Source organism: Motacilla alba, chromosome 2 (assembly GCF_015832195.1).
Source record: "Motacilla alba alba isolate MOTALB_02 chromosome 2, Motacilla_alba_V1.0_pri, whole genome shotgun sequence".
Taxonomy (NCBI): Eukaryota; Metazoa; Chordata; class Aves; order Passeriformes; family Motacillidae; genus Motacilla; species Motacilla alba.
This window is the reverse complement of record NC_052017.1, coordinates 20,287,417-20,311,345: the sequence shown is the minus strand read 5'-3', so window position 1 is coordinate 20,311,345 and position 23,929 is coordinate 20,287,417. Positions and strand designations below refer to the sequence as shown.

The following is a 23,929-nucleotide window of genomic DNA, read 5'->3' as shown; positions in this document are numbered from 1 at the left end:
ATTATAACTCTTCCTGGACACATCTTACTGCTCAATGTCAACAGTATAAACAAAAACCAGGACCCAGCTGTTCCATGGGATTTCTTACATTTGAGTTGATTTGTTCAGTTTTTACCAGAACACTGTGTCTGTAATAAATAGGCAACATAAAAGCAGTTTCACCTGCCTAGATGGCTTTGTCCCAAAGCCCAAGTAAGCAGAGAATGGAAACTGAAAGGGATGTCTTGCTGAACACAAAAGGTAGGATTCCTAAATTTCTGAAAAGCAGTGGTGATGGAAACTAAATACAGTTTCTAGCTATGAGGAGAAGCTACATTGTTTTCAAGCATTCCCCATGGTCAAAACTGTTGGAGGGTATTTTATATCTAAATTTCTTTTCCCATTTTCTGGGCTATAAGTGACAGTAAGTTAGAAAATTGTATAATCCTTAGAGTTTGAGGATACAAGTACAAGAGTTTTACTTAAGAGCTTTACTTTATATTTAAATGAACTACCTTTTTTGTTTTCTTCTAGTCAATAATTAAAAAGAAGCTCTTTTCAAAGCAAAGACGTAAGTCTAGGAATAAAAATGTTTGCTATAAAATAACATGAAGCTTTGTTTGGAAAGAAGAATTGTAGTCTATTAGTTGATCACAGTCAATGAATAAAGTTTGTGATATGGCTGCAAAAAGGGCAAGAAGAAATGTGAACTATGCCCAGTGTTTTCAGGCAAAACAGGAAATCCTGATGCCACTGCACGAGGCAATGGTGACATGTCACCTGGAAAAATTTGGATAACCATGGGCACTGATATTCTGAAAATCAAATGGGAACAAGTAAGACAGAGATTGTGGAGATGGCAGGAAATTAGTAGATTGGTAGGCAAGAGACAGTAGAAGAGCTTAACTTGTTTGGCTTAGCAAGTGCAGATAAACATCACGAAGCATGAAGAAAGGAAAAATAGAGCACATTATCAATGACAGGACAAATTAAGAAGTTAAAAAATGTCCATGAGTACAGATACATGGAAATTAGGAGACATTTTTATTAGGAAGTAAGTTTCTAGAGCAATAATCCAATCAGCATAACAGATGCAGAAAGGAGAAAACAGTCCACTCATTCTTAAGATACTTTTATTAATTTAAGGAGGGGTCCACATTATGTAGCTTTTAGCTACAAAAAAAAAAAAATGGACATAGGAAGGAAAAAAGGGGGAGTGACATAAAATTGTGGCCTGGATTTGATGATCCTGGGAACTCATTCTGGTCCTCCATTTCCCCATTTCAGGTACCACAGGTTGCAAATATAAGAAATTAAATAGTTCCTACCAAATAGGCAGGTTTAGGCTAATTATAAATAGAACTGAGAGCAAAAATTATGTTCAACTACATTCATTTAAGCTGGCTGCCACAGATCTCTGAGATCTTCTTTCTAGCACAGCACAGCTGCAGTGTAGCAATGTCTATGCTTAACTCTTTAATTGCACAATAATTTAGGGGAAAGGGATGGAGCTACACTTCAGGCCCTTCATGTCTTAGGTCATTTCCATGTCTGTTCTCTAGCCATTCTAACTACTAAAACACTTGTGCTTTTAATTGTGTATTGTTTTGTATTTTTAATGGTGGTTTTTCTTTGCATTCTGGGTCCCCTGGAAGGCCTCTGTTGCAAACATTTTCTGTGGGATAAATACTCCCAAAGTCAGCTCCCAGACTCATGCTCCTAATTCATCATGGGGAGAACAGAGAAACAGGACACAGAAAAAGATCAATAATTTTCTGCCATTGGCTTGTGCTTTGGTATTGACAAATCAAAAAGGTTTCATGCACCAGTTTACCTAAAATCATTACCTATGAAAGTCTTTATTTAGAATTTTAGACATTTGTGTGTTCCATCACCGCTATGTTTTAATGTATGCCTATAACAACAGCTTAGTCCTGGTCACCATAAGAACTATGTGCTGCTTTGTAAATCCTTATAATGCCATGGCTGTGCTGCCAGCTCCCATGGTGTTTAATGCTATGTAGGGCTTATCATCAAACCCCAGATCCTCAAGTCATATGTTTTCTTGAGAATGCTGATGAGGGGTTAGAAATCTGGCTTATAAATGTGACCCAAGGTTTCCTAAGAGACCACTAGAGAAAGAGCACAAGAAAATCTGTGCATATTTATTAGGTTACTTTTTTTTTAACTAATTATTTCCTCCTGCTTTTTGAAGGATAGGTGTCCGACTTGTGTGTACTTGATGATTAGAGCTCTTGCAATACTGCCATTTTTACTCTCTCAGAGACTGAGACTACCAGCATTCAACCTGTAGAATATTAAAACTGCTGTACTAGATAAGAACCCTCACAGTAAAATTAGCACACAGAAGCCATTATTTTATTTTTTTAATCAGCCCTTCTAATAATTTCCACAGAATTGTCCAGGTTCCCTCCCTCACCAAAGTTTTTCTTCCTGGGAGGAACCCAGACAGAAACTTATATCCCAAGAGTGCTGTTTTAAACTGGATGCTCTGTACTGCTTTATATTTCACTTAACAATCTTCTTTATGAGCTAAGGGATAATAAATACAGAAGATGGAACAGTGACTGCCTTATAAATGTTAGACTTCTGGCTACAGTGAAATAAATCCAAGTATAGATGGAATATGCTGGCTGCTATGAGGATTTAGAAAAGCATAGATGAACCCATGTTTTCTGACAGCCAACTCTTTTCTGGTAACTGGATTAATTCATGGTGTTCTACTTTCAGCAGGAGAGCTGGCATTCCCCTTTAGCACTCACCTCACTAACAACATTTGAGGGTGTGCTTGGGCAATAACAGACCCTTCTGTGAACACTTAGCAAAGTTAGCAGGAAAAAAAAGTACTTTGACTCCTTTGTCAAAGTTCAGAATGCAGTCTAATAGTATATGTCATTATTATATGTCTGGAAAAACCATTAATTCAGTTTAGTTGGAAGATACTTATTACAGCTCATTAAAAACAGAAGGCAATTGTTGAGGACAATCACATATCTTGCTTTGCCCAGTGTATGAGGTTTTGAAAGCTATTCAATCTGCCTTCTGGTTTTAGTACTGAATATGTTAGCTTTTCTGGAAAAAATGCCATAAATGGCAGTACCCCACTGTCATAGCCAATAGCAGAGAAAAATGCCAGCTTTTGTATGACTCATTTGTGCAATCATGCATAATGTAGAAAATTATATCCAGGTTTTTTCCCCTAAAGAGATTCTAATCAGTTGCCACAATCCCAATTAATCAAAAATCAAGCAATAGTGCAGTAAGTAACAGGGGATTTTTCTTTCAATCTCATTGTACCAAAGGAAAACTGAGATCCCTAAATATTCACTCTTTATGTAGTACCATGCATGTTTAGGAAAAAAAAAGAAGAAACTATCACAAGAAGTATATGCCTCTCCACAGGCAATGTGAAAGCACATCTGCATTTCAGGGCCTTCTGTTACTGCTGCTAGGGAAGATGCAGGGAAGTGAGGAGTTGATTTTTACCCAGGAGTCACACAAAGGTCTTTTGTAGCATGTTAGACCCAAACTCCCTCAAAATACTGCGTATGATGGTTCAAATAGAATCTCCGTGTGCCTTCTGCTGCTGTGGAGTTGTACTGACATATTTTGGATTTTATAGGCAGACTAACGCCCTGATCAAACACTGCCAAGTTACAGCAGCCTAACAAGTTGTCAGGTGCTGGCCAGTTGAGCCTTTTTCCTGAGACTTGGGGTGAGCTGAGCAGTTGCCCAAGACATATATAGGATGTCAGCTTTATTTTCTGGCTGAGGTCAACCTCATTCAACCATTCTCTGCACATCTCTGCACAAACCCATTTGTCAGACATTACTTTCCATTCTCATCATTGCTCATTCAGCTGAAGACCAGAGCCAGGCATCACGCTCCTTACAATTACTGGGTTCAGTCAGGAAGATGGGAATGAAGATCTCTACTTGTACTCAGCTATCAAGGAAGAAGACACACGAATCCATACTATACTTTCAGGAACACTTTTAAGTTCATGGATTTACAGATGTTTTTCTCTTTCCTTATCCCTCTCAAACTCTGGCTCCTCCAAACAGTCATAGTAAGTAACATATAATCCACAATGAAGCTTTTTAAAACCAGATTACCTATCATGATCAATAATATTCACAATTCAGGATGATAATGAGGAGAATTATCTTTCACCAAAGCCAAAGAAAAACCAGGAATAAAAAATATATCAGGAAGTCAATCTGCAAAAACCTTGTTATGGTTAACTTTTCCCAGCAGAAAGACTGAAATTAGGCATCTCTAAAGAAATAAAAAAAAATCTAAAAACCCCAAACAAACAGAAAACCAACAAACAAACCAACCAAACACACTGCCAAGATCCCACTTCAAAGTAAAACAGATGAATTCCCAGTTATTTGTGAAGAAGTTGAGGGGGAAAATATAATAGCACTGACTGCACTACTAATCCTATGGGAAAATTGTGGCCTGTGTCTATCAAGACTCTGCACAAAAGTTCCAGGAAGGACTAAAGTCTTTCAAAGATTTTTTTGATATTTTTACATGGGTTATTTGTGATGTGGTCAGCCAAAATTGGCAGAAGAAACCCCTAAAATCTACCATAACACTTACATGGCTTTTGTGACATTCATCTATTTGATAGTTGAGACTTGGACTTTTGAAACAAATCAAAATATTACCTTGCATTCCATGCAACTTTCCCTTTTAAATGACAGAAGGATGACAAAGAACTAAGAATCCAAGATACCTATAGTTGAAGTGGGTGATACACATTTTAAAATGAGTACCATGAGGGCATCTCTGACTGAAGGATTTCCATCTGTATTGCTGCTGCATGAGCTATTCACAGCTACTGGCTGGCAGACTGTTAAAACAATTGTTTGCACTTTATGGGCCATGACCATGGCTGCATTTTATGGCATTCAATTTTTTTTTTTTTTGGGCAGGAAATATATCTTTGCCTTTTATTCTTTTCAGGCTACTTTTCAAGTATGTATTATAACACAGATAAGCCATGCTAACAAAAAAATATTGTTTACCAAGATGCATGGAGAAGAAAATTAATTTAATTTTGCATTAAAAAAAAAATTACTCCTACATATCCTTTTTTTAGCTCAGATTTATTTGGCAGGGGGAGGAGAGACAATCTTGTCCATGTTTTCAATAGCTCATTCTCTCTGAAATAACTCCAGGCAAAAGACCATTGAAATGTGTAATATGAACCAGAACATCTTTGACAAGTTCTGATACTGGTTATGCTCTAGCTGGCTAAGAAAACACAACTGAAAAATATGAAGAATTCTTATTGCACAAGAAACATTATTAGAACCATATTTTCTTTAGCAGAAGAAAAATCTAAATTAGCAGCAGATGTAAAGAAAAACATCATAGTTTTAGTATATCTCTCAGACATTATTATGCTTAGCAATTTGCTACCTTAGTGTAACTGGATATACATGAGATGAAGATCAGACCTAAACATCTCACAGTGGGAAAACTGAACTTTATATGATTGCAGGGAAGTGAGGAGTTGCTTCTCACAGCAAAATCCACATACCCATACATGTTTGCCTTCTCTCAGGCCACAGATATTTCAAAACACTTTATTCTTAATAAAAATCAATTTTAGCTCTCTGGTATTTATAAAAACTTCATGGTACTGCTATACTTGTACTGAAACAAAGGAAAGAAATCTTTGTAAAAAAACAAATCATAGTTTCAGCCTCTCTCTGTAAGTTTATTACTCTAAGTTTCAGTAGCTATCTCCCACTTTGCCATATTTATACAAGCTGAAGTGGTTGAAATTAAAAAGCATTTATTCTAGCGATCGTTCCAAGAGTGAGAACAAATTGAGAGTTGCTGCAGATTGGCTGAAGAGTAGCAAAGATATTTGTGTTCATTATGGGAAAAGAAAATCCTAGGTGTTATACAGAATTTGGATTAATATATTACACAGTACTCATTTCATAGAAACATATTATATAGTTGTTAAAAGCATTGAAGAGACAGCAGATGTGCATTTTTAAGGCATTGTTTGAAAACATTCCAGGGAGAGCATTGATGCAGTTGGAACTCCACACGACACAGATTGCAGTGCTTTGGATGAAAGGTGAGAAAAGCCAATCACATGGTGGTGGTAAAGGAGGGGAATACAGAGGAGCCAGAACTGTGAAACTGGACAGCATTGAAAGGACACAAACAGATATGGTTACAATAGAAACAGAAATACAGATTAATGTTGAGTAAAGAATACTCAATGGACTCTGAGAAAAGTTGCTATAAGAATATTTAGGAAGGAATCCATCCACCCATGAAATAGTGATCTGAGGTGAGATAAAAAGAAAAAAAAGCAACAATGATATTTACAGAAGGTTTAGTTTGCAGTTGCAAACAAAGGCTAAAAAAAGACTTTATAAGGATGAGAATTTCCCAATTTCTCACTAGTAAGAATTCAGATTTCAAACTACAGAGTTTTCCTGGAAAGATTTTTAAAAGTAGAACTTGTTTTATTGTCTATTACTTTCTAAGAAATATAAATGTCCTCCTTGCAATAGTTCTCATTAAAACTTAATTGTTTGTACTGGCTTTTTGGTTTCAATGCCAGGTAACTCAAATACGAATGAAGGCAGCTGAGAAAATGGTTTCTTTGGATTTGTAAGTTATCTTGTAGTGAATAAAATCACAGTAGCAAAATCTGTACTGGTCTCACCTACACACATGTTGAGAGACAAAATAATAGCCAATTTTCCCAAGATATCACCAAGAAAGCAGTCAGGAATTGGAAAATGTGCTGTTTTTAAACAGGTTGAATAAATTCAGGAATTAGAAAAAATAAAGAAACTAAGAGCAAGCAATGAACAGTAGTTTATGGCTGCATAGATGAGTACTGTGAGTTTCTGGTATTTATCTAACAAATCCCTTGTAGTCTGCACTCACATACAGAAACCACATATAAACTGGTTAGTGATGGATAACAAACATCCCGGTTCTCATTTTTACTTTTTTTTTTTCCCTTGTGCCACTCTGCCTCTTCTGTGGTTTAGTTCTGCTAGGCAGACCCTGTCCCTCTACCTTCCATGGCACTAAGTGCCATGTCCAGTCATTTCTTGAACACATCCAGGGATGGTGACTCCACCACCTCCCTGGCCAGTCCATTCCGATGTTTAACCACCCTTTCTGTGAAAAAATTCCTCCCAATGTCCAAAAGAGAACAGAATGGAGAGAATGAGCAGTCATTCTTCCTTTACTTCACTGATGTAAATGTTGGCCCTTTAGAAAATACTTAAAGAAGGGATTTAATGCATAACAGGAGCTTTGAACTCTGGTGGAGACAGAAGTGTTGCACTCTGTTGTAATGAAAAAAATCTCTTGTGCTTTCAGATTATTTTGCTGCTTTATCAAATTTCATCCTAATTGACCTTTCCTTACCCACCATTAATATTGAACCTTAGAGAGACTAAATTAATTTTTTATGGCACCCAAGAGTCTCCCATTCAAGTGAGTTGTCCGTGATCACTAAGTTTCCTGGATCACACATACTCAGTTCAGAATGGACAAAGAAAATTCAGAAAATACTCTTCCTGAATAATTCATGCAGTTCTGCCATGTCAGCTCTTACTGACTTTTTAAAGAAAGCAACAATGCTGCTTACAGAAATTGCTTTCTGCTTTCCTAGGGAGTAAAAAAAGCTTTTGAATAAAGCAGAATGAATAGAAGGAGTAGAAGAGGCACCAGAAAGTCTTCTGGCAACACAGAAAATAATGTTTCTGTTTCTTGTAGTGGTTATTTACAGTGACAGCTGAAAACATTTAATTTGCATAATGAACAGACTGACATATTACCTTTGGATGCATCCAGGGAGATATAATTAGCTGAAAAGCCTTCAGATGCAATGCTGTGATCTGTCATGAAGGACAACGTCATCATATTGCCACCACTAGTGAGAGATGGTGGAATTGATCTTCCACAGTATCTGCAGCAAAAAGATACCCCAAATTGAATGGCAGTACTTTATAAAGCATCTGCATCACTGGAAGAGAATTCAGCTTTCCCATGACGTTTGAATAGCTACACATACACAATTGTCTCCTTTGGATGATACAGATCCCAGGCATATATACCCTGTATCATGGGACTAAATAGCACACTACATGTACAAAGGTACAAATCTGAAGCGTGGCAAAATCAAAGAAACTCTGACTTACATAAAATTGTCAAATTCTTATTGAATTTATACTGTGCTGTACCTACAAAATACTCTGTTCTTTTGTAGGAGTCAGAGTGGCTGGCCAAAGACTAAGATAGCAAAATGTTCTTCATTATGACAATCATTTGCTCTTATTTTCCAAGTACTGCCATGTCAGCCAACTATTTTACAGTCTATAGCTGCAGCTGGATACTGTTCCCAAGTAATTCAAATGTTCTTGACTTCCAGGGCAGCAATAAAACCTTGTGTATAAACCAATTGGGGAAGTGAAATAATAGAAAATATTCTTCACTAAGATAAAATCATGTATCAGAAGAAAATGAAAACCAAATCACATAAAATGCAGATTGTGCATCTAGTTTTTGCAGATAGTCAAAAGTACAGCCTTTTAAGTAATCTTTCTTTCACTTCTGCAAGCCTTTAAAGTCCTGTCTTTTCTGGGCAAAGATACATAAATGCTTTTCAATTTATTTTCCATAAATCAAAATGTTATTGGAGTGGGACAAAGATCTGTCCTTACAGGAGTTATCCTTTAGATCCGACTTAGTTTTTCCCAATATATTATTTATTAAATGTGCTTCTCATTCCATGGTCAAGTAGCAAGCTGCCTTTGCTATCTTAGCAGAGAAATTGCTGCTATTGTTTCTGAGATGAGAAGAAAATAATCTACACACAAAACTTAAGGAAGCAAATTGAATGTCAAGACCAACAGAGCAGTGCTCACTCCACAGTAACACAGGTCTGTAGGCTAATGGACATATTTACCTTCCCAATTTTTGCACAGTGCTGTTGTCATATATTTCAAGATAATCCTTTCTGCAGCTATAATCAAATGCCAAGTTAAATGAAGTGAATGTCAAGCGGATAAAGTAGCCGGGTTGAACATTGATAGTCCAGGTACAGTTAATCCCATGAGGGTACACATCTGGATAACCAGGACTTGTAATGGTTCCTGATGGTCCAGTGAGAGTCTCTCCACATACTGCAGAGATTTAAAACATCAGGTTAAATGATATGTTTATAAAAAAAACAGTTAGACACTTATAAAATTTGTTACTTTACTTTCTGAGATTTCATAGTCTGTTTTTCTTGATGCATACTACATGGTAACTGATTCAGAATTTATCTCCCGTCACACCATCCTAAAACTTGATTGACAGTTGTTTTCAGTTTGTGGGAAAATTAGGAAAGTTCCAACAGTCTACACAGACAACAGCAAAACAATCCTTACCTGTATCTAATGGCCAGTACTGAGCTCTGAAGCCAAGGTTGGTAAGTGAGGAAGCTCTGAATTTGATATAGAGATTGTTCCGTGTGGATTGCACTCTAGAGGGTACAGCTGTACCACAGTATTTCTCCAAAAGAGGAGAGTCTCCATTGTTGCCATCTCTGACCTGAAGAACAGTGTATTCAAAATATCCTATTGAATTTTTTATTACATTCAAGTATTAAGCATAAAGTAATTCTTAAGAACTATATAAAAGAGATTCTTAGGAAGTCAGCCCTACCCTTTCTTCTACCCTACTACAGGCACATAAAATATAACCTTATGCCTATCAGAGGAACAGAGAAAAGATGAGATCTTATACCCTCAGCAGTAAATGGCACAAAAACCTTCCAAACCAGGCCTATCTGTTTAAAGATACCTGATACTTGTCTTTGATTATCAAAACAGTCATAACATCTTTGAAGAACCAAGAAAAGGTTTGGGATCCCATTATGAGCCTGGAAAAGCTTTTGTGATTGCTGGAAAGAGTGCTTGCCTGTCAAGAACTTCCACTCAGATGGAGATGAAGATTAGAAGGAACTTGCAGATACATACCTACTGTTCATAATGCATGTGTATGGTTCCTTACCTCGATGTAGTCCGAATCACAAGTGGTTGTATCTCGAATGTCAAAGTCGGTGAAGTTAAGAATCACCACTTTGGTAGCTGGCTGGGAGATGATCCACTCACAGGTCTTTGGGTGAGGGGACGTCCTGGGGTAATAAGGTGAATGGATTGTGCCTGCTCCAGACAAGGAACCTCCACAGGCTGCCAAGAGACACCAGGAATCAGTACTTGTGATTAATGATTTCAAGGAATGTATTGTAATGATGACGCGTGGTATGTATCAAGTAACACTATGAAATTAGAAGAAAACCCACCCTAAACCCTAAGCTATCTTATTACAGCAGCTACTACAGATCACACAAGTGATCATATTTAAAAGGAAAATTACTGTGGGTATAGCATAAACATGCTTGTGCAGAAGACCAGACTGTTCCCATGAAAACGAATTGATTTGGCTCATTCCTTTCACAGACAGGCTTGTAGGTGGTTAAGAACTTAAAGACAGGCAAAGTGAAAGTAAAAAAAAATTAGGCAGAATTGAAGCTATGACATCTTTGGTATTTCAACATCAAGTGATAAATCATTAGTACCATATCAAAGAATCATTAATATCATATCACAGAATATTCTGTGTTGGAAGGGACCCACAAGGATTATCAAGTCCAGCTCTTAAACGAATGGCCCATATGAGGATCAAACCCACAACCTTGCTGTTTTAGCACCACGCTCTAACCATCTGAGGTAATCTCAAGGTCAGAAGCAACAAAGGGCCTGTTTTCAAGCATGCTAGGAGTGCCTACAGCAAACCTACTGCATACATCTTTTTAAATAAATAAATTGACTCTGTTCTGTCCTTTCTTTTGCAGTTTGTCTTTAACCTACTATATGAACAATATATCATGAAAAAGACTGAAAGTGTCCAAATTACAGGGAAGTTCACTGTGCAAATGACCAGTTCCACTTACCAACTTGATAAATAGCCCTGAAGCTAGTTCTCTGCACAGAAGCATCAGACTTGAATTTGATCCAGAGATCACTGCTGGTAGAAGTGATTGCAGACATGAGTGTATTATGACAGATTTTTCTAATGAGAGGAGACATCTCACTGTCACCATCTCGAACCTAGTCATCAAAAAGAGGAAAGTGTTAGATCATAAAAGCACCGGGATCTGATATCCAGATAAAACTGTAATCTCCCAAGAGCTGCCACATAACAAAAGCTGTTTTACCTATTTATGAGAGGGGCACGGAGCCATCACTGTTACTGGCACAAGCACAGGACTTATGAGAGCTCAAAGGAACAATCAGATGATCAGCACAGAAGACACAAACACATGCTGCTGTCATAGGACATTAGGATTAAATGATCTTCTCTGTGAACCATGGTTTTAGCACTATTTGGGCCTATATTTTCAAAAGTGACACCTTTAGGATGAGAGAGACAGGTAAGGTGCTCACTAATGATAGCTGTGAAATTTTTGCCAGCACTAAAATCTGCTGCGGAAAGAAAATGGTATTTTTTATTTTCTTGCTCTGGCCATGAAGTTTCCTGTGATTTTTGTATGGCACTTCTCCAGAACAAGCATCTGCATCCATACATCAATTCAGGCAGACAGCTCACTAACAGGAGATGCACTCCAAGTCCCTAAAGCAGTAAAGAAGCACACTGACATCTTTTCACTCCTTTAGCTGAAGGGTTCAATGCATGATAATGGCAATGAGGCTACATCAAAGAATCCAGCTTTTATCTTCTCCACTGCATTTTTACTGACCTCAATCAATTTGCTAATCCAAGGAGAAATGTATCTTATATATTTTCCGTAAAGTTGATTATAAATCCTGATTATCAAGGGGAGTTGATGGGAAAGACTTATTTGTACCTCAAGACTTCAGAACCTGAATCCACATTCCATGAGTAAGAAGAGCTACATCCAGGGATCCAGGCAGAACCCTGGTATATCTCTAAGGTGTCCATCTCATTTCAAGCGGGCAACAACAACCTGAAGTCCAAAAGATGGGTCCTCTGCTCTCTGCCCAAGCAAAAAATGCAATTTTTGTCCCAAAGATGCTCCCAAAAACAAAGCACCTTTTTTCTGCTGTAAAAGTTGTGGTAGTTCATGTAAATGGAACTGCTTTTAAATGCATCTACATGCTGTCAAAGCCAAAAAATCATTCCAGTGAGTTCACTGGCAAACCAGGGACATCCAGCTTTCAGGTCCCCTCTCATCACCAATTCTTTCTTCCTCAGGTATATTCATCCATGGGCTGGGAGAGAAGGTAAAAGGAACCCTCATGAGTGCCCTGGTGAACAGGCCTGCTTGCCCAGCTTTGCAGTCTCAAGCTGGTGAGATGGCTTTCTGACTAACAGATATTTCCAAATTCCCTGGAATTTGAGTTTAAGGTGACAGAATTATTCTGGATTTACGGCAGAGAAGCTGACATCAGAATCTGTGCCAAAATATTTAGTAAATCTTTGGAAAGCAGTGAAAATTTCCAGAGTGGTAATTCAAAGGAGTTCACATGTTTTTCTTGAGCTGATTCTCCTTACATTTTTTTGTTTATATAGTCCAGTGAGTAGTGATAAAAATAACAGGTTCTCTAAACCATGTATGTGAGTAATATCTCCTATTGCGAGTTAGAAGGACAGCATGTAAAAAGGGGCTGCCTTGGCTAGTATCTTACCTCTGCATCATCATGTCACAGCCTTTCTCAAATAAGTTTTATTGTCTCTATTTTCTTATTGCAGATGCCTTCCTTAATAAGAAACTAAACATCCCTCCTTGAGCAAGTGCTGTGAGCTGTGTCTGGTCCTGGTGCAAAGTCTACAGATTTCCTGATTGAGCCAGGGAATGGAATAATCTGCACCTTTCCAAAGTGACAAAAGAGTTGTTGGAGAATGACTTTTAAAGTAACTTAAACACCCAAAGGTATCTCCCTAGATGAACCAGTGGGAGAGTATTTTACAAAAGACCATGTGAAAAAAATTAGGCCTTAATAACAGAGCACAGTACTTTGGTTTTACTGACTGTCCCAGCCAGAAAATGTCAGTCTGATTTCTCTGCTCTGGGCTGAGCCACAGAGTGAGAGGGCAGGAAGAAGAGGAGGGCAGAAGCACATGGAAACTGAAGGGCTTGTGACTGATCAGCAAACAGTGAGGTAAATGCCTTGCTGAACTAATACAAACCGATGGAGTTCAACAGAAATGGTTTTGTTTTTGTGGCTGCTGTGAATTTAGCTGCTGTTTTGCCAGCAATTAGGCAAGAGGAGTAGCAGGCCAAACAAACAAAAGCTGTCTGTTTTCATTAAACACACTTCCCCTCTCATTTCAGAAACTAATTACACTTCATTCCAACCTAGGTCTTTGAATTACAGGAGGAGAGAAGGGAACGATGACAACACAATAACATCTTTTAAAATAGACCAACAGCACAGAGCTTACAGGCGCCTGTTCCTCACTGGTCAAGAAGAGATTCCATACAAAACCCAACCTGTGCTGCCACTGAGCTGCATGGCTGGCAGTGCTGGACCCTGCTCTGGGGCCACAGGGATGGCTCCCACCTGCTTCAGCTGTGGTGGTACCTTTGCAAATCAATCACTGACTGTGCCCAGCTTGTTTTCCTTCTGTTTAGCCCTGCACAAGCACAGTTTTATACAGGCAGCAGTACCCAGCAGCCATCCCATGCGGGATGAAGTGTTTGTGACTGTACAGAGAAATACAGGCTGGGTGCGACAGCAGAGGCCTTGAGACGTGGAGAGTGGGGACACGACGCAGAGAGCAGGGATGCATTGATAGGAGAAGAGACACAGGCCATCAACACTGAGAGCTTGTCAGGCTCTGAGGGCACCACCACGACTCACTGGGGCCAGCCTTGTCTCCTCCTGGACCCTACGCCTGCCACTGTTCAGGAGGGGCTGAAGGGACCCCACAGGGCTGTCAGTCCCTGCCCCAGCTAACCTGCAGCCCGGTCAGTCTCCGTCTCCCCACAGCACTGCCCTGCCTGGCCACTGGCTCTGCTGAGCCAGGTTCCCCCGTGTGGCTCACATCCTGGCCTGCCTCTGCCCCATCCTGTCCGTGCCCATGGCCTAGGGCTGCCCTGCTCCCTGGCCTGCACAGCGCTGCACCAGACCTCACCCGCGGCCAGCTCCAGGGGTGCAGAACTGCAGCTGGACGAAACTGGGCTTAGGGATAACAAAGAAAATGAAAACACAGTATCTCATATACTTAAAAGGCACCCTACAGCTGTAAATTTGTATGTAACACAACATTGCAAACCGATGAAGAGAGAGCTAGGAGTAAAAGAAAAAGTCACCTCCAGTGGAACGCACTAAGTACTGACATTAGTATTGCATTATTATTACATTTTCCATATAGAAACATTCCAACTGTACCATTTTGTTTTCTTTGCCAGTTAGATCTAGACTAAGAACAATTCTTGAATTAGACTTGTAAGATTTCAGTTATGGCAACAATAAAAACTCCCAGCTTTACATATGTATATAGAGTCATAGAATCATTAAGGTTGGAAAGGACCTCTAAATCTTAGAGTCAAACTGCAAACCAAGCTTGGCCAAGCCCACCACTAAGTCATGTCCCTAAGTGCCACTTCTACACATTTATAAATACCTCCACAAATGGTAATTCAACCACTTCCCTGCAAATGTGTGTATAAATATTTATATGGTGTTTCCTTTTAGTGTCAGATCAAAATCTTCCATATAACACTTTGACTCCAGAAAATGCTGCATAGCAGCTATGGCATTAATTTTTTTTTTCTTGCAGTTGACATTCATTTACTAAATATTCAAACTCCCCCTTAATCATGTACAGACTATTAAGAAGTAGAGTTAAGCTAGATATATTTTCTTGTTCTCTTAGCTTTGCTTCACTCCAAATGCACCATCCTGCTCTTTCAGCCCCTGTGACTTTTGGACCCTAGTAAATTCATATACTTAGTGTTTGATTAACACCTATTTCTGCAGTGGCCATTGGGACAGAGGTTATCCATGCTCTTCTACACACATGCAATCAAATTTTCATATCAACTGATTAAGAGAATCACCTCTATATAATTTGCTGAACAACCACTATGACTGTCCAGCTCCAAATGGGTGAAGTTGAGGAATATTTTTTCATCCTCTGGCTGTCGGATAATGTAAACACATTGTCGGTTGTTGATATAAGGGTTTGGCCAGAAAGGAGATGTGATAACCCCTTCACTCTCTGTGAAATTTCCTCCACAACTTGGTTCTGCTGTAGTAAGAAAAAAAAAGAGATACTCATAAGTACAGTAACTCCTTTTGAGGCTGCCTCTGTACAATGTCTGCAAATCAAAAAAGAATTACCGTATTATTAAAGAGCAAGTGTCAATTACATCCATTCATGCGTTATCTCTATCTCGAGAATGACACAGACTGACCTTTAATCCTGAGTGTTTTACTTACCAGGAGATGTTGTATACACAATATGGAAGCCTTTATCAGTAACTGAGTCATCAGAGTGAAAATGAATAAATGCATATGGACCAGTGGTTTGGAGTGGGGGTGGAGATCCAGTGCTACAGTATCTACCAAGGACAGGGTCTTGTGGAAGGAGACCATCTCGAATCTAGACACAATGACAGATCAACATTTAGGATTATCATATGTGTGCCAGTTGTGAACAGTACCAACACTCCCTAAGTTATCTCTGAGGCCCCAGAGGTATTATGGATGGTGGGTGGTGGGAAAGCTCATAGGAAGTTTGCTCCCAACACAGAGGAACCAAGAAACAGATACACCAGCATAGCTGTGATGCTGCTACCAGGAGTTATCAAGGGTTTTGTGAAAGGAAAAAAAAGTATCAGGAGATCTACTATTGAACTGCTTTCTTGAAATCATGCTCTGCATTGCACGCAACATGCTATTCCAAATTGGCTTCTCATTTCCATGAAAAGGTATTGCTGAATTCTGTAAGCATTCGGTCACACTAGACAGAAAGCCCTAAGCTCATACATCAAGTTGTGGACAGCTGTGTGAGCTAGGATATGAATCTATTAGTCTTTGATCCCTTTCCTGAATAGTTTCCCATAGGCTCATGAATTCTCTGTGGGTTGACATTTGACAAGGAGTTTGGAGACTGAACTTTGTACGAAAGTGAAAGCTTCCCAACAAGTATTTGGCCTGAATCCCATCCTTTTTGTCACAGGACTTCCACCGACTTCAGTGAAGCAGGTCTCATCCCCTTTCTGTCCTACTGGCTCTGATTGTGCATGGATGGCTGGAATACATAAATTTAAAAAAGCATTTTGACCCAGGATTAAATTTTCAAACAGTCCCCTTCTGTACATAAAAAAGTTATGAAATATCTTGTTTCACAATAACATATCCACAAAATGTTGTCATGATTCATAATTACACTTTACCTCTAAATAGTCATAATTGCAATTGTCATGGTGTTCCAGGCTCAGTGTGCCAAAAGCAAATGTGATGAGAAGGCCAGGACTGGTTGAGATGGTCCAGAAACAATTTCTGTTTACAGGATAGTTACCAGGATATCCTGGAGAGCTTATCGAGCCATAAGTACCTGTCAGCTCACCGCCACATTCTAACAGAAAGAGACATGGAACAACAGAGTATTTATCACCACATGTCAGGGCAGAAGATGAACTGTCCTGTAGTGTCAAAACTACCTACCACTTTGGGGTCAGAATAAATTAAAAAAAAAAAAGACCAAGCCAAATAAATCAGCAAGTTTCTTCTTGCTTTAAATTTTGCAGTTAATTCTGCAATTTTAAAAGGAGAATTCCAAATATTTCCTGATTTGCACAGTAAAAGAAAGATTCTTACCCAGTTATGATGAACATGTCTTAAGAAGAATAATCAGAAGCACTGTGTTTGGATTGGATTTACAAAATTAATCTGAATTTCTGTACTTTTGTAAATAGTCTCCATTTTTTATCCTATCACAAGACTAGTTCCATTAAAAAGAAAAAAAAAAAAAAAGGAAATAGCTAGGAAAGGAAATCTTCTCATCCATACTGCTCTCTTTGCTCTTTTTTTTTGTTAGTGCTATTTTTTCCTCCAAAATATCTGCTTTCACTTTTCAGTACCCAAAGTATTAATTCTAATAATGACAATTGAAAGAAAAAAACCCCACAAAAATCATATTAAAATAATTCAAGAAACATTTCTAGAAATTAGGAAATGGCATTTTTTACTCTATGGTTCATTCAAAACACAACCCAATGCACTATTTTGTTTCTAGATGATACACTGTACACTGAAGTAACCTCAATGTTGTGTGAGATGATTTGAAATTTATCTCTGGGAATGCATTGCCAGACCATCTGGAACAATCACCCAATCACCATTATCAAGAATTTAGGCAGAAATGTACAAGAAATCACACCAAAAACCTCACACATTCTTTAAAATCCAGTTCCCTATAATCTATCATGTTTGGAACATTTAGGCTGTTGTAAATTGTCAGTGGCAAAACAAACCATTAAGTTGCTTGCTTAAGTATGAGATATTTCTGTGACAAAAGAAAACTGACTAAATGAATGTTATCCCCAGAAACACATGCTCTTTGGGGGATTCCTCACAGGACGTGTAAAGCAGCCTCAAAAACAGCAGAAAGCTATTCATGCAGAGGCCTAGAGCTAGAGTTTGAAAGTATCTTCAAGTGATATATTTCAGCCTCACTCCCTTGAAAAATACTGCCCTTCTGTTCCTAATGTTTCCTAATCAAAGGAAATAAGAAATTCATTTTACTCCAAAGCCATGAAGATGCTTTGCATTTCATCAACTTACCAGGATCCTGAGATTCCCAATGAACAGTAAAACCTCCAGTAATGGTGTGGTTTGAGTATAACCAGAAATACAGAGAGTTGTGGGAACTGAGAAGCTCTGTAGGAGCTGGGAAGCCACAGTATTTTCCAAGCATGTGCACTGATGCTGAAGGCCCATCATGGATTTGAAGGAATTCAGAGTTACACTGATTACTTGTCTCCAGTTGGAAGAAAGGGAAAGTAACACGCAGAATCTAACAGAAGAGAGAAAACAAAATATCTCTTTTCTCCTGCTGTGACACTATCTATGAAGAAACTTTATACAGCAGATATGTGTATCCATGCAACTGTGAGAATCTATGAGCTTTTATGTCATTTCCTGAAATGTTCCAGGACAGAAAAGAATATCAAAGAATGTTAAGGGTCAAAAGGAAAGAGAGAAGATAGACAGACAGATAATTTAATCAGTGACATTTTCTGGAAAGAGCATGATTTCTAGAAACTGATAATTGAGACCATTTGCCTGTGTGTATCATATGTGCAAAATATATATATGTGTAAATTTCAAGCCATGTGAAAAGCTTGAAACACAGCATAAAAAACTTTATTCCAGGTTTCCCTAGGCAGATTTTTTTCATCAGATAATTAGTATTTTTCACCCTTGCTATGGTTGAAGTGTTGTAATGGGACTTAAAAGGTTCAATGATCTTGTTTTGCACAAATAAAATCAGTGTCTCTAAAGCCCATTCTGGATACTTAGTGGCATGCACAACTTTAAGTTTGTTTAGATTCTTCACTGGTGTGCTGTAATGTGCTCTGCTGAAGACAGTGGTGGCTCCCTAGTTTTGGGCTGATGACATGACATGTAATGCTGTAGAAACCACTGTAAAGCACTGGTTTATAAAATAACTTAATTCATTCCACAAAATGTCAAAAATACATCAAATATTTAGATCCCAAGTAAGAAATTTAATGCTAAATTATGTAGTAGCATATTTTGTAGTTATTTATAACACAAGTGGAATTGTTAGTTGCAGATCAGAATCAGAACATACATCTGTGTGCAACAGTTAAAAATCAATCCTTAAAAAAAATCAGATGCTGTTATTACACAAAGGCATTGACAATATGAGTTAAGCATTCTACAATTCTGTACTCAGATATCAGAAACATGAAATTGTTTTGGGGTCACAGAATCACAGAACAGTCTGAGCTGGAAGGGACCCAGAAGGATCATCGAGTCAAACTCGTAAGTGAAGAGTTGGCCCTCATGGGGATCAAAGCCACGGCCTTGGTGTTGTCAGCACCCGGCTCTGACCAACTCAGCTCAGGAGCCACCTGTGGAGCCCATCAGAGCAGAGCTTTGCTTATGCATCCGTTGACAGATGACTTTCTAAAGCAATGTAGAACAGTGTAGCTGGAGTAGGTTAATAAACTATAACTCTCAGCTGCTTAGGATAAGCTTGGACGATGTAACCCAGGCAAATCCTTAGGCTAAGGAGTCTGAAGGCTTGTAAGGAACTAAAATTTATTCTTTTGAAGAACTATTTATTCTGAGGAGATTGGATCACAACATAGGAGCACATGTAGCATGAAGATAGTCATGTTTGCTCTGATAAGCTGAGGGATCCTACAGACTGAGGGTTTCTTTTAGCTGAACTCCACTTTACCTTGTTGGGAGCAGTCTGAATAACCCAAGCACAGCTGACCCCACTGCTGTACCACTGGCTGTTTGGGTTGTTAGGGTAACTGAAAGTGCCCGTCAAGCCTGAGAGGTATCCTCCACAAACTGCAAAAAGAGAGGGAAAATTAAACAGATTTTGTGCTATTACTCTACAGACTAAAACAAAACCTAGCTTTTTTTTTTTTTTTTTTTTTTTTTTTGCATAGCTTTTTCCTCTTAAACATTTAAAACAATGTTGAAAATTACTTCTATAAAAGGATCTTTAGGACTTCCTCTCAAGTGGAATGACATCTCAGAAAAGCACAAATTCCCTGAAAGAAAAATAGGCTTTGGAAAAAGAACAAAGAATGTCAGTTGGAACATGCAGATAGTGCCAAAAGATACTGGTTCTGTCTCATGATAGTCCATAAAATGCTTTGCTTCCAGAAGGATACCTTCAGATTGAATCTCTAGATTTTTGCCCTTCAATGAAATAACATTTTGCATTTTGAAGTTACATGATGTAAAATTGTCTTTCTCAGAAGTGGTACATCATAGAAGTTATCCTCAGGAGGTTTTATTGTTCCATTTATTCTTTTTGCTCAGATTTCTGGTCCTGATAATCCCTCTCATGATGCACCATGGTCTGTTCTCTCACTGAACCATTCAATGCATGGGAACTGAGAACTGAGAACCCCAAACAGCTACAGAAAAATATGTCTGTAAAGCAGCCAAAATGCAATGCACATATAGCTACAGTGTGCACTAAGCACCTGTAGTTTAACATTGAACTGATGCTAAAGAAAAAGCCAATTCACACCTAACTGTTTTGTTTCAAGAAGTGGTAAAAAGAATATAACTTTATTTGAAATGTCTGTCTAAAACACCTCACCTTACCCGATTAAAAATGATCAAGAAAGAAAATACATTATTTTTCCTAGATTAAAAAGTAAAAGAACAGGTGGTACAGTATGAGTCCTTACTGCATAAAAAACTGGGTTTCTATCCCTTCATTATGAATGGCTAAAAATTAATTTTTCCCCTGTGGACTTCATAATAAAATATTAATAATTAATCATAATAAAACATTACTAGTTAGATATTTCATGAAAATAGAAAAAAGCCTAAAATAGTTCTAAACCAGAGTGGATTTCACAGGGGATCAGTGGAAGTCTTACATACTGTATTACATTAAAATGTAATTTGCTTTCTTCTTAGCAATCTACAGTAAAAATGAGCCACTGTTGTCACAGGGACACTAGACTCACTGGAATGCTATCCTGACCTTGTTTAATTAAAATTAATAGCAAAAGAAGTTCTCAAACAAAAAGAAGAAATTATATTAGGAGGAAAAGGGAAAACTTTGCAGTCAGTATAAAACTGGGATTCCCCCATTTTCATGCCTAACATTTCTTTCATTACATTTTTGTTTGAAAACCTTTTCTGGCTTTTTCCTCTTGACTAAGAACATCAGGACCTTTCATCTTCATAGCAGATGAAATAATATGCACACAAGAGAAACATCAGTATATTCTTTTGTTCTCCTTATACTGGATCCTCTTTCCCAACCAGCTTTCCAGACAACTTTCTTGGGAACAGAGATCTGATTTTCAGATGTCTGGCATTTAGCCAAGGCCAGTGGGCCTGAAGATCAACTTCATTGTTGCGTGCCTACTGCTAAACAAAACGGCTATAAACAAAGCTCATGGAAAACTCTGACTTGGAGGGAATTTGGGTGGGGACCTCTAATCCACCAAACACAGGGCTGTTTTTCACATCATAACTCAGGTCTTATCGACACGTTAATGCCACGCACCAAGCACCTACACGCTGAAGCCCACTGTCCCGTTTCCCAGGAGGGAAGGAGGGGAAGGAGGTTCTGGCTGTACCTTGCTGGGCAGTCTGGCACTGTGGTCCTGTCCAGGCGCTGGTGCACTCGCAGGAGTAGCCATTGACCCCATCGGTGCAGGTGCCCCCATTCTGACACGGGTTGCTGATACATTCATCAATGTTCTCTGTACAGTTAGGGCCTGTCCAGCCTGCATTACACAGGCAGAAATAGCCAGAGATCATTGCCTACAGACACAAAGAAATCAAATAAACTATGAGCATGAATAGCTAAAGAAATCAATGGAGTCGGCAGACAGACTGATATTTGTGCTTAATTTATGAGGAAATACTGGAGTAAAGAAATAAAACCTTTGGATTTTTTTGGCCCTGATGGTCACTGGTGAATACCAAAATAAACATAAATCATAATTAGATTATCTATCTCTTTGGGTTTTTCTATTAAGTTATTTCTTAGCAGGGCTCTTTCAAATTACTTTCATAAAGATCAAAATCCATACCCTTTTAGCCATTCGGAAAACTGTTTGATCATGCTAGAATCAAGTCAATCACATTACCTAAACCTTATAAATAGCAAGGCAAGATAACTGGTTAATGAGTAATTTCTTTCAAGACCTTTCTCCAGAAGTCTGTGTGCAGTTATGTGGGCTGTTAACCTCCATTTTCATCCCGAGGAATGTTAAAGGGGAACAATTTCACCACCTTTTCAGCTTTATTCCTTATTCTATATGTCTCTTTCCCATTTCCATTGTTGCAACCTGTACTACTTCTCTATATAATTAAGTCTTTCTATATCTGTAACTGTTTTAATTTCATATGTTCTCTTACCTTATATCTCTTGATTTATAGACACAATCTTTAAAGGTAAAGCAGAACATGGCCCCAGGTACCAGTTACAATCCCATCTTTGATGACATGTAATTAGGGTATTGCAGTCTCTATTTGATTTTCTAGTATCTATTCATGCCCTCTGTGTCCCAAAGAGATTTTCAGTATGATGGAAGAGGGTTTTGATGCATATTTAGGGCTCTGAATGTTATTTTAGAAGGTGTTTTCTGATCTGCGTTGCCTGATACTTAATTGAAATTTTATTTTCTCTGTCATGATGCTGGCCAAATATATCTGTGCTGTTTCTCTATTTTATTAGATCTTTCTGTAGTCACATGACTTAAATATCTGTGTAATTATCTTCAGGTACTAGTTTGTAGCCAAGATTGCCCACTGTTGTATGTTAGAATATATTTAGGGGAAGATGTCATACCTTTTAATAGATTGACTAAAATGAACTAAATAGTCAGAAAAAGTAGATAAGATCTGGGCCAAACAGGCTCTAGAAATATCTTTGAATATGAGTGAAGACAGTATTCAGTAGATACCTACACAATAGAGAGCAAGGAGTGCTGGGAAGGAGTGGAGTGTGAGAGGACCATCACATTTCACAGAGAAAATTGAAAAAGCAAGAGGTAATACACCACAGAATCATAGAAACATTTGGCTTGGAAAAGACCATTAAGATCATCAAATCCAGCTGTTAACCTAACACTGCCAAATCCATATGTTATGTCTCATTTTCCCTGTGCCTCCAGGGACAACCAATAGGAGGACATCTGCAGCCTAATGGGGATAAATGGGAAAAAACTCTACTGCAATAAAAGAATTAGCATTTGTGAATATTTTGGCAAAATCACCATAGTAAATATCCTCCACAACAAAAACCCCAGGTCTGCAGCATGGACTTTCCAGGGCACAGCACACCTCACTCAGGAAGCCAAAACAGCCTTCATAGGGTCCATGAGGATAAATTAAATGTTCACTGTGCATGAGACTGAATTCATACCACCAATCAGTTTAGGTCCAAAAGTCTTGGTTACCATCAACACAACCAATTCCTTTGAAGCACCCTTTCCACATTCATATAAACACCCTGAGACTCCAGGAGTGCTCTCACAAGATCAGACTAGGAACTCATAACTAACTCTGCTGGATATTAACAGTAGAAGGGCAGCAGAGGTCCTGGTTCCTTTATCATGGGTAATTCCTCCATGATCCAGGGTGGTAAATTACTTTCCTGTGCCACCAAGAACAGTTCTCTCCCGTCACCATTCCATTGGCTGAGTGGGCTACCAAACACAATTCTCAGGCCATTAGTGCCAAGGTTGCTACCTCTGCTTCACACACAAAGAAATGGCTTGTGTGCCCTGAAATTCACTTTGCTTTCCTCAGGTATATCCTTTGACCTTGCAATCCCCACTGACTTTGCCTCATTCCCAGCAGTATGTCTGCACTCAGCCTTCATTCTCAGCAAGTCTCCCTGGCTGGTTATAACTACACAGTGCTGTCACTACGTGTGAGGAGCCCAGCACTTACCAAGCACTGCCCATTGGCACAAGGGTTTTGCAGCTGACAGATATCACTGAGAGGAGAGCACCCATTCGGCCCATATCCACTTCCAGTGAACCCAGATGTGCAGGAACAAAGTGCCATGGGCCCTTGGGAGATAAGACAAGACACAGAACATTATTCTATTACAATGGCAATACCAATGTCTCTAAATGTCCTTGGCATTTTGAAGGAGAATCTTAATATAATTCTAACTTACTTGATCTTTTGA

At 38.6% G+C, this 23,929-nt stretch overlaps 1 protein-coding gene across 1 annotated transcript in view; it reads right to left on the bottom strand.

Annotated features, from left to right (window-relative positions):
• Positions 1–23,929, bottom strand: part of CUBN (cubilin) — a 142,694-nt gene that overhangs the window by 107,089 nt on the left and 11,676 nt on the right. Inside the window, exons 11-22 of the mRNA XM_038127092.1 lie at positions 23,686–23,807; positions 21,360–21,546; positions 19,478–19,596; positions 17,830–18,061; positions 16,440–16,621; positions 15,481–15,643; positions 15,099–15,289; positions 11,004–11,160; positions 10,061–10,239; positions 9,436–9,598; positions 8,970–9,186; positions 7,840–7,970 (exon numbers count right to left, since the gene is read on the bottom strand). Of these exons, the coding sequence (XP_037983020.1) occupies positions 7,840–7,970; positions 8,970–9,186; positions 9,436–9,598; positions 10,061–10,239; positions 11,004–11,160; positions 15,099–15,289; positions 15,481–15,643; positions 16,440–16,621; positions 17,830–18,061; positions 19,478–19,596; positions 21,360–21,546; positions 23,686–23,807 (2,043 nt within the window). The remainder of the gene's footprint in view (positions 1–7,839; positions 7,971–8,969; positions 9,187–9,435; positions 9,599–10,060; positions 10,240–11,003; positions 11,161–15,098; positions 15,290–15,480; positions 15,644–16,439; positions 16,622–17,829; positions 18,062–19,477; positions 19,597–21,359; positions 21,547–23,685; positions 23,808–23,929) is intronic.